This window comes from Bubalus kerabau, chromosome 3, assembly GCF_029407905.1.
Source record: "Bubalus kerabau isolate K-KA32 ecotype Philippines breed swamp buffalo chromosome 3, PCC_UOA_SB_1v2, whole genome shotgun sequence".
In the NCBI taxonomy this organism is placed as follows: domain Eukaryota; kingdom Metazoa; phylum Chordata; class Mammalia; order Artiodactyla; family Bovidae; genus Bubalus; species Bubalus kerabau.
Window position 1 is genome coordinate 60,198,296 of NC_073626.1, and position 18,849 is coordinate 60,217,144.

The window sequence follows — 18,849 nt, forward strand, 5'->3', positions numbered from 1 at the left end:
AAAATGCAGGAATAATGGAACTAGCTTTATCCTTCTAGGTAAATTACTCTTACACTAAAGAAGCTATCCAAAAACCAGACCATACAGAAACCATTCTACTACCAATGATATTCAAAAATATAGCTTCCCACACATACCTACCTTCCCTCAGATACTCCCTGATAAATGAAGTTCTTCCCTGTCCTTTTCCTGTTCTCTGTCTTTCCATTTGTGACTCCAACAAAGTGATCTTGATTTCAGAAAGTTCTGTCTTTGCTTTTACAGTGAGGTAATATACCAAGTGGACTGATTTTGGGTCCTACACTAAGCACACATGATCAGGCACGAAGCATGTTCATCAAGTCAGTACGTAATTTATCTTCCCTATTACTCGTCTAGTAGGAATTGGACACTAACATGATAAGATCTGGATTCTGATCTCACAGGCCTCGGCCACTCAGCCATCAACTCTATAAACTTACCTATCAAGTCTATAAAACAACATACTATCAACGGAAAGAATGTCATCTCTGCTGTAAGAACTTATAGGCAAGTGGTACATGAAACGGAATAATAGCAAGATCGTAATTAAAGTCACATGTTGTTTCAATAATGACATTTCTATGCATGGCTTATGAGAAAAAGCAAAGTAAGGGATTTCTGTCAAATGCCGTAAGTGGCGAAGCCTTAAAAGGGATGATTAACACAGCACAGGCTTGTAAATGGGAAGATATTTTAGGTATGTAAAACTAGAAAAGTAGAAGTTTACCGGGAAACATTTTTTGGTAGCCTCTGCATTTTGAATTCTTAGAAATAAAACAATTATAAAAGGTCTGAATTGAAAGTATCTTAGAGATAAAAGAAAAATCAATTACCTTTCTTAAAGACAGGAATTATGGATGGTCCTCCATTTTTCTCCAGACTGAAAGGAAAACACTTTTATCACAAAAACTAGAAATATATAAAAACTTAGTATACCCAGGTACCATATTCAGTGCCTAGGGGTCTAATTTATACGTCTTACCTGTACTAACTATGCATGTTACCTGTAAGTATTTTATAGTCCATCAGTCATTTATTCACTTACCACCCAAAACATGTGGAAGATTCAGTATGCTTGAAGTGAATAGGAAAAGTTTCATGGAAGAAGAGACACTTCAGCTAGGTTTTGAATAAAATAGGTCTTTAAATAGATGAGTTAGGGGAGGGTATTCCAGATATGGGGAACAGAATATGAAAAATTACAATACTATAAAACAGCATGGTATGTTCAAAGGGCACTAAGTACTTAGTCTAGTGTGATCAGAATTAAAGTTATCTGGAGACATGATGGGAGGTAAGATTGGAGAATAAAGATCAGTCATTTTGTGTACCATGAATAAGAGAAAATTTAAACTTTATTTTCAAAGTAATGTGATACTAATGAAGTATTTCAAGCTAAAGAATAATAAGCTATACCTAAATTGATATGCTGTGGCTTTAATAGAAGTATTTTAATCATCCTGTCATGTAACATAAATATGGTGTTACAAAATTTCCCTGGTAATAAAATGTAATTTTAAATATTAAATATTAAAACTGCTTATGACGGATGTGTTCCTGGTTAATTTGATGAGGAAGGAACATTTGCTTTTGACAACTTTAATAAGACAGTCCCCAGTCTGTTCAATATGCCAACTTCATGGCTATAGGGTAACATGAAACTGGCTGGTACTTTAGGCTCAGATTATTTTCACATAGGGTCAGTTAACAGTAAGATTTTGTTTGTCTACATACTTCAAAATTTACACATCCAAAAATTTCTAATCTGCCATTCTTGGGGCTGAATGAGGGTGTGGGAATAGAGAAGTGGTATATACTCCAAAACAATGCTGCCATGACCCCAACAAAAATCAATCTACTTTATGTTTCCAATAGTGGTATCAAGGAATATTTTGTGGGAATTAATAATCTTTTAGCACATTTCCCATAGTTTCATTTAAATAAAATTCCTTTGCAGGATTGTTATGAAAATTAAAGGGAATGGTCAATCTATATAAATACTGTAAGGAGAATGCATAGAATTATTAGTTATGGGAGTAATTGTTATTTGTTTACCAGTTCTACCTCACTTGGTAGTCATTCCCATCAGTTTGCTGATCACTTGTTATTGTTTATAATCCTGAAAATTGAGAGTTCACAACTCCAGGGGATGCCGTTCACCTCACAGTAATTGTAGATGGCAGTAAAGCGTACTGAGGAAGGAGTATCTTATTCTAATTCCCCAAAAGTTGCCATATGGGCTAGCTGTGAGAGTGATTGCGTAAAATAATACTTCCATTATTTAAAGTATATTAATTTTTTGAATAAGTAAATATTATTTTAAACATTTTTTAAATTAAAAATTTTAAACCCAGAAAATTAAAGCAATTGTAATTTAGTTTTCCCTGGATCATATAAAATTAGATAATCAGTTTTGGGTATTCAGTTTTTCATTCAAATTAAAGTGACTGGAGATATACTCATTTTTCTCTGTACTTAAAACTGATTTATAGAACCATGATACACTACTGGATTCTATTGTCTTCTATTATCATAGAGTTAATAATATATCTTGAGTAGTTCTGTTTCCTATGTGTAAATAGCACTATTTGCAGAGACTTAATTCAGCTATAATTACAGAAGAAGAGAAAATATGCCCATTGTAAGGAGATTCTCCTCTCCTCTCTTTTTACAGAAACTTAAGTTCATGGTTGAACTGCAACACTGAAGCAAAATCCTCTGAATAAATGCCTGGCAAACTTTGCCATAACTTTAGCCACTGGGTCTGATTTAGCCCTGTTTATACCCTGTGAATTTGGCATAGCTTTGAATCGTGTAAAAGCCCCATTTGATGCCAAGGTCATAGTGGCATTCCTGGTTGCCTCAGAGCTCTCCGATATACCCCAAACCTACCAAAGAATGACTTCCTGAATCACCCCGCCAGGCTCCTCTGTCCATGGAATTCTCCAGGCAAGAATACTGGAGTTGGTAGCTATCCCCTTCTCCAGGGGATCTTCTTGACCCAGGGATTGAACTCCAGTCTCCTGCATTGTGGGCAGATTCTTTACTCCTTTGAGCCACCAGGGAAGCCCAAATTGAATTTGGAGGCAACTAATCTTCCAAAAACTTCTGAAAAGGGGGATGAATAACCCTGACCAGACAGGACCCCCAAGATCAGTTGTATTCTTGTCTGCACTCTAAATTCTGTTGATAAGTTGGAATTAAAAAGAGGCTTTGGCAATGGACATTTAGAATGAAGTCTTTCCTTTTGTTACACAGTGCATAGATTCATATCAAGGATAGTTCCTTTTGTTAGGTCTTCCTTAAACTTCCTTAAAAATTCATCAGTAATTTCACTACTGCCACTTCAAATATAGGAATAATACCTTAGGGAAGGAAGTCCCACTTTTTGTTGCATTTTAAATTCCTTTAAAAATGCTGGGTTTATACTTGCATCTCTGCTGATATTATTTGTTATACGAAGGAACTGATTAGGCTTATTCCTGCATTCCTTTAATAAGAGTCGGAAAGCATTTGCATTGTAAGTTAAGTAACCAAGAGCACTGGAGCAAGCCATGCGAACCTAAGTGAAGAAAAAACAATTTCCCCTTAAACATTGAGCTTTGTTCTTAAAATATCTAACCCAGTGTGCTCATTAAATATGTCATAGGAAATCTCTGTAGATATCATACAGCAAATATGTATGTCAGCTGATGGCAATTTATAGACAGAGGCATAGCCATATTTTTCAGGAGGGCTGTGAGTTGCCATTGATTTCGAGTAGTTGTTCTCAGTCCTGGCTGCATTTTGGAATCACCGGTAGTTTTTTTTTGTTTGTTTGTTTTTTAAAGCCTATCAACTAAATACAATCTCTCTTAGTAGAATCTGGTGTTAAGTGCCACAGGTGATTCTAGGGCACGTAAGTAAGAACCTTTGAGTTTGAACTAAGATAGTAGGTCTCAGTTTTCACTGTGAATTGGAATCACCTGGATAGCTATGAAAATCTTGTCTGTATTCCACCCCCTAGAGACTGATTTAATTATTTTGGAGTGCAGGGAACTGAATATTGGGACTTTTCAAAACTGCACAGGTGATTATAATATAGGAAACTAGGTAAGAAACCAGAGCATAAGAGTAAGTTAAAAATAAGCCACCCAAGGAAGGAAGCAACTCAATTATCCACTGAAAGAAACAAGCACAAGTTCCAAGCCATGGGACTCCAGAAAAAGTAATCCTTCCTTTGAAGGAAATACTCTGCATTTCACTCTGAAGTAATTAGGTTGTTCATATAATAAAGTACACCCCTGGGAAGTTCTTTAGGAAAATCTCTTCGTGGTGGCATAAAAACGTTGAAAAAATGAACATAAACCAAACCCATGCAGGGTACCAGAAGGCTGACATATTGGTCTTTACATTGACATACGACTTCTGTCTATACCCCCAAATCTTCCATGGCTTGCACAGTGCTTCTGGAGCAGCAGCCTCAGCTTCTGGGAACATGTTAGAAATGCAAACTATAATGCTAATTCTACACCATAATGCTAATTCTACATCAGATCAGAAACTTTGGGAAAGGAGGCCAGCAGTCTATGGTGTAACAAGTCCTCCAGGTTATACAGCCTTAAAGTCGGAGGAATACTGCCTTAGCCCTTCCAGGAAAAGAAACAGAAGCAAAACTATCATAGCCAACTGGGCTTCACACACGCTCACTCTTAACTATTGGGCAGGTAAGGAAAACGTTCCAATGGATTCCACTTTCATCGTTACAAATAATCACAGAAATGACTGAGTGACTTTAATTATAAAACATTTTATAAATAAGTATTTTTGTATCATCCATGTACTTATTCATAGACTGAACCTTAAAGCCTGAAGTTAAAACCAATGTGCGTATTTTGTGGGAACCAGAATTGTGAATGGCAAAGGTAGGACTAGAAAACTCATAAAATTTTGAATTAGTAATATGAACTGTTAATGTTATATAACACTCAACTTGTGGAGAAATTGGCCCACAGAAGTGAGAGAGAGGCAAATTATTTTTAGGATATTCTGTTTTAGAATTGCTTTTTCATACCTCTTCTTGTCCTGAATACAAATGATAGCAGAGCTGTTGGATTGTCCCTAATGTGGTAAATGCTTCTGGAATACCAGCTCTAGAATGAGCCAAGGTAGCAATTAAGTTCCCTATAAATTAAACAAGAAAAAATGCATGTGTCATTTAATTGATATAAACCAATATACTGTGCCTTCATTCATTTGCATATATTAAAGTATTAAAAAGCTTTTGAGTCACATCTCTATTAATGAAGAACTGCTGAGGAAAAATATGTGTGTGTTAAATATAAACTTTCCCCAAAATTATGGTTTGGTTTTCTGTCACAAACAGTAAAAGCTAAATAGGTTCATTTAAGTGTGAAGAATTTTGAAAAATCAGAGGTTTTCTTCCTCTTGGCTTCAGAATATATTTTATTTTGAGGTTTTATGTTTTTTAATGATTATGAACATAATGTTTGAACTATGTAAGAAAATTTAATGTCCTTTTTGCAATTCAAATGGTTTTGAGTTAAGAGCTTAATTATATTTTTAAAATCAAGCAATATATCTCTTATTGACATTTAAGATCATTAACGTTCTTCCCATAAAAGCAGTGTTTTGAGATTGAAGTAATAAAGTGATCTAGTAATTAAATAACACAGAGAAGGCAATGGCACCCCACTCCAGTGCTCTTGGCTGGAAAATCCCTTGGACGGAGGAGCCTGGTAGGCTGCAGTCCATGCGGTCACTAAGAGTCGGGCACAACTGAGAGACTTCACTTTCACTTTTCACTTTCATGCATTGGAGAAGGAAATGGCAACCCACTCCAGTGTTCTTGCCTGGAGAATCCCAGGGACGGGGGAGCCTGGTGGGCTGCCGTCTATGGGGTCGCACAGAGTCGGACACGACTGAAGTGACTTAGCAGCAGCAGCAGTAATTAAATAAAGGTGCAGCTACCAACTTAAAATTGTTTCGTTACAATTTGTGTTTTATTTTTAGAGATTTCATGTGATATTCTTTCACAATATTGTTGCTGTGTTGGAATAAGTGTAACACAATAAATCTATTTTTACATTTGTGGGTGGATACTTTATTGAGGTATTCACTGAGTTTTTGTTCTCCTTTTGTTTTTTCCAGCCTCCATTAAAAAGCCAGAAAGACTTATGCATTTATGGCCTCAGGATGAGTTGGGTGGTATGGTCTAAAGCAAAAATTATCTAACGATAACCTTACTTTCAGGCTTATATTTTCTAAAGCCTTAGTTTATAGAAGGGGAGGAAGGGAAAAAGTGTCTTTAAGTATAGGGAGTAAGAAATGGGTAAGGGCAGAAAATCTAAGACTAAAACAGAGAGCAGGACTTTTTGTGAAGAATGGCTAAATGGTACACATGGGAAAACTGAACTGCTGGCAACAGAAATATCAGCTTATGTAAAATTTCTGTGCTTTTGGAGCCTCTTCTGGAAACCATACCAACCTGGACTTGAGCATATCACTTATTTTACTTTATCCCTGAAATCTAAATACCTGGCTTTGCTTGAGAAATCCAAGATATGCATATGACTCTGGAGGTGCATATGACTTCAGTGGTGGAGTGCAGAGAAAGCCAAATAATTTTTGAGATTCAACATCTACCAGCCTGGGAAAATTAATATTTGAAAGCTAAAATAATATGTCATTTCTTGCACAGAGGAGTTTATGAGGTAAAATTTAAACCCACTACAGTTGTTTTTCAGAGTCATAGAATTACTATGACTAAGAATGTCATTTAGATAAAATATATTTAATAACTTATATTAAACATGTATTTTTTTCTAGCTAATTTTTGTTTGCTTGAATTTACCTTACACCATATAAATGTAACTTTGTGGCAGCAAGTGAAATTTTTTTTTGGTGTGTTCAATAATCCCTTTCAGTTAAAAAACAATACTTTATTTTTTGGTAGCTGTCTCTCCATATGGCTGTCATTTTGATACTGTTTTATGTTGTATTGAGTGTGATAGATCAAGCAAACTAACATATTTATCATCTGGAGAGTTAGATCTGGATAGATATAGTCAAACAATTACCACTAACTATGTCAAGAGTGCTACTAGACCATTTTGCTCTGCTATATTGCATAGCAACATAGAGAACTCAAACATTAGCCAAATATGCACATTTAGTCAAAAGGAAACAAACAGAGGTTATCAGTATAAGTCTGCCAGTATGACTATAAATTAGTGTATAAATTTTGTGGTTGGTAGTTCATAGTTGAATTCTCATTTTACATTCTGAAAAAATTAATTATAGGTTTAAAAAAGTAATTAGGAAATCAGAAAGGCTCTAATTGGGGTGCAGAATAGACTTTCATTTCATTCCATGTAGACTTAACTCTGGAGTTCCACGTAGACTTACATGAATTCATTCTTAAAACCATTTGACAGAGTATCAGGCTTATTTTATTACTCCTCAGATTACCAAAAAAAAAAACTTTTTTGAAAAGTTTTATGTGGATATGATTGACTTCTAGTTATTTCTTACCTGTCAAGACAATAGTAGTGGAATCAGCTGAATATAGACTGTCAACTAAAATAGTAACACCTCTTGCAGTCAAAGTAATGTGGTCCACATCTATAATGACTTTAGCTAATACAATAATCTAAAAATAAAAAAAGCAGAGAATCATTGAACATTTTGTACTCCGCTTCTGTAATTAACCTTTTATTTCTGAGGGGATGCTTCTCAGGAAAGTAAGAGGGTCAATTTGGTATGATCCAATAGAAGAAAAGCAAGCTGTGCGGCGAGGACCCAGAGTGCGTTTCCCTATCTGATTACTGAGTAACCATCGTAGGCCATATTATTCTTCCATCTTCTTTCCACAATGTTTGCAACTTTTGCATCTGTAAAGTATGGGTTCACAGAAAACACTTTTCCTAAAGGTCATGAGATAGACAAAGAGGAGAGAATAAGATCAAGAAGAAGCCAGAGACATATAGTTGTCTACATGGTTGAAGAATCAGGTGATCAGCTAGAGATCCGAGTTAGAAAACTTGTTTCTCTACCTACTGCCTGGTAAAATAGGGGTGATGAAAATAATACTACATGCTTGTCAACCTGATAGGGTTGTTTTAAGCATCAGATGAGGCAAAATCACCTATTAATTTGTAAAAAACAAACAATAAAACCCACATCATGTTGTTTAGTCGCTAAGTCATGTACAATTCTTTTGTGATCCCATGGACTGTAGCCCACCAGGCTCCTCTGTCCATGGGATTCTCCAGGTGAGAACACTGGAGTGGGTCGCCATTTCCTCCTCAAGGGGATCTTCCTGACCCAGGGATGAAAATTGCATCTCCTGCAGTAGCAGGTGGATTCTTTACCACTGAGCCACCAGGGCAGCACCTAACCTTGTAAAACTCGACATAAATGAAGGACTCCTCATAAATAATGGAATTCTTATGAGGTGGAAGGGGGAGGTGTAAAAAATACTGTGAATTTTACAAGATCAGTTAATATTTTCCAGATCCAATGTTTTTTCTGACTTCCCAGTTTTCACTAGAAAGATACATTGATTTGAAATTTTAACCCTCAAATTTATACCTGAAATGCTGCCATTGCCTTCTCAGTTTCAATTGTTGATTCAAGGAATGGTTCAAAAATTGATATGCTCATTTTTCCATTTTCCAATATTAAGTATTGTTGAAAGCGATTATTGAAGGCAAAAAGGGTTAATGCATAGCCTGCTCGTAAACAAATATCCTGGAAACAGGAGAGATGCATTATCTTTAGCTTACTTCATTTATCATGTTACTCAAGGCAATAGGTTTTGAATTCTTGCATATTAGGATACATTTCATTCTTATCTCTGGGAGTAAAATAAGACATCATTAGGGAAAACAGCTAGTAGAGTTGGTTCAGAATGTTATTGAACAGATAAAACAGAGAATTAGGTAGTGGTATCAAGGAAAAGAGAAGAGAAAAAATTTCTAGTTTTTAAATGGAATGTTAGATTACTGATTATACAAATGAATACCTAAATGGTAATAGGAATCTCCATAATTGTATTAACCTTCAACTTTTTAAATCATATTTTTATTTCAACATTTCAAAATACAATTGATAAAAAATTAAAATTTCTCTTGTATAGCATGATATATATTGAATATTATGCATTCTGAGATGATACTGCTCATTTCTTAAATTTACTTGTAAAATTCTGCTGTATTCTAAGGGAGAATAAAAAATGATTTCCTTTTTAAAAACCACATTTTAACATTTTGGGACTGGGCACAGAGCAAAAGTCAGTTTTCCCTTTGGCAGTCCATTTGCCAAAGATTTACAAGTATGGTTGATCTTCTAGAAAGATCCAAAAGATACAATCTTATCACTAAATCTTATTTTTAATATTTTATTTGAACACTGTGGTACAGAGAGAGAGAACCATTATTTTCAGTGTGAGAGAACATTAATCTTAGTTTTCTTCTGTCACTGTTAATCATATTAAAATGCTATAGGTACATATGAAATATTCTCAAAGTATATGAAGCCTGAGATTTGCTTCAAAAGTAATATATGGATAGTGAGGGAATATATAAATGAAATAACTGCTGAAGACAGGTCATGGGAATATGAGTATGCTACTTTGTCATTCTATTTCTGTTTGAATTTTTCCATAATAAAAAGTATGTACTCACCAAGTACTCTGATACAAAGTAGCTCCAATACTTTGGCCACCTGACAAGAAAAGCCAGCTCATTGGAAAAGACCCTGATGCTAGGAAAGATTGAGGGCAGGAGGAGAAGTGTGCGACAGAGGATGAGATGGTTGGATGGCATCGTCAACTCAATGGACCTGAATTTGAGCAAACTCATGGAGATAGTGAAGGACAGGGAAGCCTGGCGTGCTGCAATCCGTGGGGTTGCAAAGAGTCCAACATGATTTAGCAACTGAACAACAACTTGCAAAGGAGTCCCCTGATCACAGGCAAGAAGAAAGGTATTAGGTATAAAGGGGAAGGGTCCAGAGAGTGGCGCAAGTGGTAACAACCTGGGAGGGACTATAGAATGATGGAAAGTAGAATGGGCAGAGGGAAAGGGAGAGTCTGGTGTCCCTGAGGAGCGCGTTAATGAGAGTAGCACGCAGATGGAACAGAGTAGAGGGGCAAACGTGCTTTAGAAAGTCAGTCAGATGATTCCTACCCTATTATTGCCCATATTACAGCAGCACTGCTCATCTTTGTGTGTGCTACAGTAGAGTAAAATTCTGTTTAAAAAAAAATAATGCAATGACTTCATTTCTCCCCTTTACCACTCTCCTTTCTTCCTCAACATCTCCCTGAGCTGAGACATAATTGGCAATGTGCTTTCCTTATTGCCCAATGCACTGTAGAATAACAATAGTTTGGGAGTTTCTCTATTTCTCTAGGGTTAGTGTGGCCCATGGACCAGTGATAGTTCACGAAATGGTTGACAAAAGGATTATACAAACTGAGAATACTTAAAAGAAACAGCTCTTCCTTACAGTTAAATACCGTTAATAATAAAGGGAAAAAAATTTAAATCACCATTAGGCATATCACAGTAATTATTGCATCAATGGATCCTGAAACCAGTGAGCAAAAGTACAATGTGTAACACAGTATTTCCATAGTCTCAGAGACACTCACCTCCAAATACTTGTTAATTACAAAGGGAAGAACAGTAACTAAAGGGAGAAATATGGAGACACCACTTTAATCAGGCACCCAAAGTTAACACGGCCAGTTATAAGACATATCAACATCGTGTACTCCCTGCAGTGATGCACCGGGAAAGTGAGTGAAGACTATGGTGTTCTCGATCAAAATGCATGACCTCAGTTTAACCATAAGTAACAGCAGATAACTCAAATTGAGGGACATTATAGAAAACAACTGGCCTGGACTCATCAGAAATATCAGTCATGAAAGGCAAAGGACTTGAGTGTCACAGATTAAAGGACACTAAAGAGACATGATAACTAGATGCAATGTGGGATCCTGCATTGGATTTTGGAATAGGAAAAGGACATTGGTGAGAAACTGGCAAAAGTTAAATGAAGCCTGCAGATTAGCCAGTAGTATTGTGTCAATGTTAATTTCCTGATTGACATCCAAGAAAGCTGTGTACTTTCAGAACACTGTACTATTTCTGCAGATTCATGGAAAGTCTAAAATTATTTCAAATTTTACAGCTTGGTTGCTTTAAAATTATCTCCTCATAACAGATTGCTGGGGAAAAAGCTATTCCTTTATCACAAGTAGTTTGAAAACCACCACTCTAGAATACTGGGTAAGAAGTAGATGACTGAAGATTCAAAGGTCATAAAATTAAGTTGAAATCGGATGCATCCAGGACAGAAGAGATTTGTTTTTTGGCTTGTCACCAAGCATTAAAATGGCTACATTTCAAAGATGAAATATGACAACTATGAAAAATGTGGAACAATATTATTACATCATTACAAACTAACAAACTAACAACCTACCAAAGATATTTTACATTTTTAAAATAATACATTTGAATATTGTATGAAAAAGACAATGAAATTTTAAGGATGTAGTCTAAAAATCATTTTCTTCTAAATGAGCTCTAACATTTCATAAAGTTATTACCTTATCTTCTGAGTGAAGAAGATAAAGGACATCAGCATAATCAAATCCTTCATTTTCTTGTAATTCCTTCTGTAAGAGATCATTCCTTAGGACAATGCATGCCAAGGAAACTGCCACTTCAACCTACATATGTAATTTTCAGAAACATATTTTTCACTCATGGTTTATCAAATGACACATTTCATCATTCAGATATTTATCTAGGATATACCAATTCAAAGATACCATAGAATACCATTAATTCCATTTCTCTGACTAGTATTTAGAGAGTGGCAATTACAACTTCTGGAAAAATCCCCCTCATAATTTTTAACAGCTGAGAAAATAATCTTTCTGTGTACTGCGCAACCACAAAGGTCCATGTGAGGGCACATGGGGAGGTAACCGGGGCTTGCAGTACGTGTGAAGAAATTTATCATAAGTGCATAGTTGTATTCCTTCTACATCTAAAAAAAAACTTTTTTTTTAATTTCCTGGCATGGTGCTTGTTAGCTACTGACCATTGAGATATAATGCTCTAATGGAATGCTTTCAACTGAAGCCAAGCATTGGGGAATAATCCAGAGGAAGTTTTCTTCTGGTTCTGGAGTTGTTTAAAGCACATTCTGAAGCCCTTTAAGGAGACTGTTAATGAACCTTGGTATTACTGGGCTCAGTAGACAAATTTTTAAGTACTACACCATGGATTTCTATAAAAAGCATTGTGAATTTGAAAAGCATGATTATTATTGCAAAATATTTACTATACAATCTTACTTGAGGAAAAGTATTAAAATGTTAAATATTTATGTTCTGTTTTAATAAGTTTAACAACTCATTGAAAATATATGCTTAAATATAGACGCAACTGAAGTAAATTGTTTTGCCATGAAAATGTACATTTTTAAATAAAAAATGTATTCTATACATCATTTTCCTCAGTCTTGAGAAATTTATTTGTACTTTGAAAGTCAGTGCTGCTGCTGCTGCTGCTAAGTCGCTCCAGTCGTGTCCGACTCTGTGCGACCCCATAGACGGCAGCCCACCAGGCTCCCCCGTCCCTGGGATTCTCCAGGCAAGAAGTGGGCTGGAGTGGGCTGCCATTTCCTTCTCCAATGCATGAAAGTGAACAGTGCAAGTGAAGTCGCTCAGTCGTGTCCGACTCTTTGCGACCCCATGGACTGCAGCCTTCCAGGCTCCTCCGTCCATGGGATTCTCTAGGCAGGAGTACTGGAGTGGTTGCCATTGCCTTCTCCAGAAAGTCAGTGCAGTTTTTACATATAATTCAGGCCAAAAAGTGCTAGCATGTGCCTCTTTGTTTCCCTAATCAACATCTGTAATGACATAATCTCTTTCATGGCAAGAAAAGCCAGATAACATATAACATCTTTTCTGATAGCAAAATAACAAACACCTTCCTTAAAAGAAATCATGCTATATTTACTTATATATTTTCTTCATATGTTATATTTATTTTCTGATTTCCAGCGGAGCCCTTACCAAATTTTAAAGAGAAAATAAATTTTTGTCATTATAGTTTGTGTGGCCAAGTATAGATGTTCTGAATTTCTAAAACCTTGGTAAAGGATTTTAATACATGTGAATGTCATTTTACTAAAGGCATTTAACTAGAAGTAAATAGAAGAATGAATGACTCTTCAGCAACTCGTAGTAATTCCTAGCAGTGTCCACCCTTGAGAAAAGTATTGCTGCCAGCCAACACAGGTTGCTTGGTGGAAGGTAGGGCTGTTTTGATGGTGTAAACACAGACAGGATTCATTTATATTTGAGAAATTTTACTACATAAATCACACATCCTCATTATCCCCACCCAGGTTTAGCAACCAGTATCTGAGGAAGAAGGGAAGAAATTCTAAGAATAATCAAATATCTGAGGAATAAAACTTCTTTGATAAGTAAGGACAGAAGACTAAGGCTCTCTTGTTAAATCTGAAGAAACCACATTTTAATAAAATTTAGTAATATCTTTGCTACTATCTTTGTAGCAATTTTTTTCACTTTAAAAAGGGGTTTTAATTTCCTTCATATTTTTGTTTTTGGCATTCTAGTCTTAAAATCTAGATGGGAAAATTAACCCAATTCCCCAGAATTCAAGTTTTTTTTTTTCTTTTTTTCTTTTGAAGTATCAAAGAATCCACAAAACCTCTTTCTGTGGCAATGGTTTTCTTTAAAACTTCTGGGATTTTGTGATTTTGTGTTTGTCAGAAAAAACACAATTCTGTAAAGCAATTATCCTTCAATGAAAAAATATATTAAAAAAATTAGGATTTTGTTTAAAAGGTTAGTTATTTTTATTATACTTCTGAGCTTGCCGAAAGATAAAAATTATTCTTTAAAAAGTCATTTATGTTAATTTTTACTATATCACACAAAAGTCTTGTATATACCTTAATATTAGGAGACGGGTGACTTCTCAGTAGTTGAATAAGTACTGGAAAGGCATTTTCATCTACAACAAATTGTTGACTAATGGGATTGCTTGTATGAGCGACACCTGTAAGAACCCACATCTCAATGAGATAACGGTTTTCCCATCTTGGAAATGTTACAGTCAAACATAGCTCAATCTGTTTGGTTCTCAATGTGTCCTAGCATAATATGGTTGGTAAATTACAAAAGGAAATGCTTTACTGACACTATTTTACCTTAGTTAACTTTTTAAAAGGCAAAGTGAATAATCCTGGAAAATTTACTGTTAGAACAGTTTTCTAATAGTCACAAAACTAAGAAATTAGAAGTGCTGGACTATCAGGGAATAATAATGTAATAGCTATCATTTATTAAAAAAATAATTATGTGCAAGGTACTTCAGCTTAGCTGCTACTGTTTTCCATTAAAAGTTTGTTTTTATAAAAATAACTTGAGTAATCACCTGGTTAAAATTTCTGGATTCCTTACTCATACTAAAAAGATAATCTTACTTCTTCTAAACATACTTCTTTAATTTGCAGCTCTAATCTCAATTAAGAGACTCAAATCATCTTTCTAGTGGACATGAACGAACAATTTAAAATTTGTTCTTTTACCAATAAATGCCACACTACAATACAGTGGGTTTACATACTTAAATATAAGTACAAGATCGGGCCCCTTTAGGAACAATGAAGAGAAAGCACCTACTTACTATTACCTGGTGAAGTCTGAAGCAACTAAGGGAATAGGGAATAGGAGCAGGGAATAGGAACAGCAGAGAACACTTTTGTTTGCTTACTCCTTGGAAGGAAAGTTATGACCAACCTAGATAGCATATTCAAAAGCAGAAACATTACTTTGCCAACAAAAGTCCATCTAGTCAAGGCTATGGTTTTCCAGTAGTCATGTATGGATGTGAGAGTTGGACTGTGAAGAAAGCTGAGCACTGAAGAATTGATGCTTTTGAACTGTGGTGTTGGAGAAGACTCTTGAGAGTCCCTTGGACTGCAAGGAGATCCAACCAGTCCATTCTGAAGGAGGTCAGCCCTGGGATTTCTTTGGAAGGAATAATGCTAAAGCTGAAACTCCAGTACTTTGGCCACCTGATGGGAAGAGTTGACTCATTGGAAAAGACTCTGATGCTGGGAGGGATTGGGGGCAGGAGGAGAAGGGGACGATAGAGGATGAGATGGCTGGATGGCATCACTGACTCGATGGATGTGACTCTGAGTGAACTCCAGGAGTTGGTGACGGACAGGGAAGCCTGGCGTGCTGCGATTCATGGGGTCGCAAAGAGTCGGACACAACTGAGTGACTGAACTGAACTGAACTGAGGGAATAGGAGCAGCAGAGAACACTTTTGTTTCATTGTTCCCCACTCCCCTTTTCCACTGGCCACCAGGGGATGCACACAAGCAATAATTACATGAATATTCTTCATTCAACAGACAAGTATTGAGTGCCTGGTGCACCAGGCACTGAGGTAGGGAGTGTTGCATGCATGTTGTATGAAATACCTAAGATAAAATTGGCAAAATATTGTGCAAGAATTGTACACTGGAAACTATAAAACATTGCTGGGAGATATTTAAGGCCTAATTAATGAAGAAATATGTGTGTTTATGGAAAGGTTAACTCCTTTGCAAAGAAAGGAACAACAAGACCTGGTGGCCACTACATAAACAAAGAATGACTATGCAAAGAGAATGGAGTAGAAAAATGTGCCGCAGCATTGGAAACACTTCTGTATCTTCAAAAACATACAGTTCCTAAGATTCAAAATAAGAAATATTTTTCTCTTAAACTTAAAAATAAGAGATTACTTTAAGTCAAAATAGCCAAAGCTCATGGTCCTCATTTCTCATTCTAACCAGAATTCAAAGCAAGACTGATATACTACGCTTAATTACATCAGCTCTACTCATTAAGGTCTTTGAGAAATAAAAATATTATAGTAACAGATTAGATATGGTTAAGGGCTGCAACAGTAGGGATAGGGAGGAAGAGTAGTACCTTACTAATATTTTTAGAACCGAGAATAAATTTACAAACCAATACAGATGGACCCCACTGCTTTGATGACGCTCAGCAGCGTGCCATCGGCTATTTTACTAATCCTTAGTAAGCGGACCAGTGGTGCGATCCCATTCCCTTCACATATTTGATTTTGGTGCATCTTGCTGTCCTTACTTAGAGCTATGACGGCTTCACCTCCTGACAAAGAAAAGCAAGAAACATGTCTAACCCTCCAAAGTCCTGTTCTGTATTGTGTAGATTTATGCATAGAACATAACTTACCAACATACTGCATTTTAGCTGATGGTGACAAAAGCATATTTATGATAAAGTTGTATCCAATCTGTTCTGCCATATACTTTTGTTGTTTCAGTGTTTGTCCTGCCAAGGCCCAAAGTGCTACAGCTCCTTGTTCCTTAACATCTATTTGAAACGCCTATTAAAAAAAATATTCCATTCAGTCAATGAGGATTTATTAAATACCACAGGAATGTGCGTTTAATAAAACGTTTATTCTAGAATTGGTTTTAGTTTTCTTTTCACTTAATTTAAATTCAATATTGAATACTTTAAGAAAAATGAAAAGTAATAAAATTCCTACCTTGAGAAGTTTTAAAAGATATTTACTCAATGATTTTTCTAGAAACGCTCTCTGGATAGCAGGGTTGTAACTTGCCAGTGCTTCCACGGCCATTGCACCCTTCACTTGGACACTAAGCTGCTTTCCTTTAAACAGAGCCACCAGAGGAGGAATGGCTCCTTCCAGAGCCATAGCATCCTGAACTTCCTTATTGTCACGAGCGACCTCAGCAATTGTAACAGAAGATACAGCTGTCAACACATCTTCAAATGAATTCAAGAACCAGTTAAATAAATCTTTTAAAAAGTAAGAATATAAGCATGCAGCATATCACTAGTTTTCCATATTTAAAAGTCAAGTTTATAGAGTCTAGAAAATTTAGAAAATAAAGAAAAAAAGAAATAAAACTCTTCAGACTTTCCCACCCAAGCACAAACATTCCATGTAATATCATCCAGTATTTTTGTAAATACATAATATATATTATATAAATATAGATAACATTGTGCTTAGTCACTCAGTTGTGTCCGACTTTTTTGTCACTTTATGGACTGCAGCACACCAGGCTTCTCTGTCCATGGAGATTCTCCAGGCAAGAATACTGGAGTGGGTTGCCATGCCCTCCTCCAGGGGATCTTCCCAACCCAGGGATAGAACCCATGTCTCCTGCATTGCTGGTGGATTCTTTACCATCTGAGCCACCAGGGAAGCCATAGATAACTTTAGATAGTGTTGTACTTAACACAGTTGTACATAAACACAGTATCCTGCATTTTAATTTACCAGTTAAAAAAAAAATTTCTCCCATTCCTTATGAACATCAGTGTCTCCTAAATATTCCATTAATGCATGTCTCACATTTCCTTAAACATTTACATGTTTATAAATAATGGGTTGTTTCTAACTTTTCACTGTTTTAAACAATGCTTAGGAAAAGTCTTGGCACATTTCCTTCCTGTTTGTATATTTTTCCCTTTAGTATAGAGTCCTAGGAATTATTGGAATAACTGAATACATTCATGGTAGATTCATTTTCTTTTTTGCCCCTTTTCTCTTTTTTAAATTGAAGTGTAGTTGACATACAATATTATGTTAGTTTCAAATGTACAGGAAACTACCACCTCAAAAAGTAATTTCAGTATTATTGACCACATTCCTTGTGCTGTATATTACAGCCTCATGATTTATTTTATAACTGGAAATTTGTACCTCTTAATCCCTTTCACTTACTTCACACAACTCCCAAACCCCTTTGCCTGTAGCAATCACAGTTTTTTTCTCTGTATCTACAAGAGAAAAAGTACACTCTTTTCTCTGGATCTACTTTTCGTTTTGTTTGTTCATTTGTTCTCAGTTTTAGACTTCACATATAAGTGAATACAGTATTTCTTTGTCTGACTTATGTCACTTAGCATAATACCCTCTAGTTCCATCCACATTGTTGCAAATGGCAAGCTTTCATTCTTTCTGTGGCTGTGACTATTCCACTGTGTATATATACTACGTCTTCTTTATTCATTCATCTATCAATAGCCACTTAGGTTGCTTCAATATCTTCATTATTGTAACTAATGCTGCATGAAACATGAAAGTGAAAGTCGCTCTGTCATGTCTGACTCTTTACGACCCCATGGACTCTACAGTCCATGGAATTCTCCAGGCCAGAATACTGGAGTGGGCAGCCTTTCCCTTCTCCAGGGGATCTTCTCAACCCAGGGATCAAACCCAGGCCTCCCGCATTGCAGGAGGATTCTTTACCAGCTGAGCCACATAGGGTGCTTTTATCTCTATAAATTGGCCTTTAAGTTTTCCCTGTGTAAATACCTAAAAGTGGATTTGCTGGATCATTTGTTAGTTCTATTCCATATTGGCTGTGCCAATTTACATTCCCTCCAACAGTGCACCAGAGCGCTTTTTTATCCACACCCTTGCCGACGCTTGTTATTTGCTATCTTTACAATGATAGCCCTTTGGACAGATGTGAAGTGATACCTCATTGTGGTTTTGATTCACGTTTCCCTGATGATTAGTTATGTTGAACATCTTTTCATGTGTCTGTAGGAAACTGAAACTGTCTTAAAGGGTGCGTGCAAAATCTCACACACTCCGAGGCCCAGTGCAGAGAGGCAGCAGTGTGAAAGGTGCCTGGGTCAGACCTACTTGCTCATCTTGGAGAGCCTCCAGGGGAAGCAGGAGG

The 18,849-nt window shown here is 36.1% G+C and overlaps 1 protein-coding gene across 1 annotated transcript in view; it reads right to left on the reverse strand.

Annotated features, from left to right (window-relative positions):
* The window catches only part of ANKAR (ankyrin and armadillo repeat containing), a 52,179-nt gene that overhangs the window by 783 nt on the left and 32,547 nt on the right, over window positions 1–18,849 (reverse strand). Inside the window, exons 12-21 of the mRNA XM_055571961.1 lie at window positions 16,674–16,915; window positions 16,355–16,508; window positions 16,109–16,270; window positions 14,032–14,138; window positions 11,645–11,767; window positions 8,614–8,772; window positions 7,555–7,672; window positions 5,075–5,184; window positions 3,387–3,583; window positions 855–901 (exon numbers count right to left, since the gene is read on the reverse strand). Coding sequence (XP_055427936.1) covers window positions 855–901; window positions 3,387–3,583; window positions 5,075–5,184; window positions 7,555–7,672; window positions 8,614–8,772; window positions 11,645–11,767; window positions 14,032–14,138; window positions 16,109–16,270; window positions 16,355–16,508; window positions 16,674–16,915 — 1,419 coding nt within the window. The remainder of the gene's footprint in view (window positions 1–854; window positions 902–3,386; window positions 3,584–5,074; window positions 5,185–7,554; window positions 7,673–8,613; window positions 8,773–11,644; window positions 11,768–14,031; window positions 14,139–16,108; window positions 16,271–16,354; window positions 16,509–16,673; window positions 16,916–18,849) is intronic.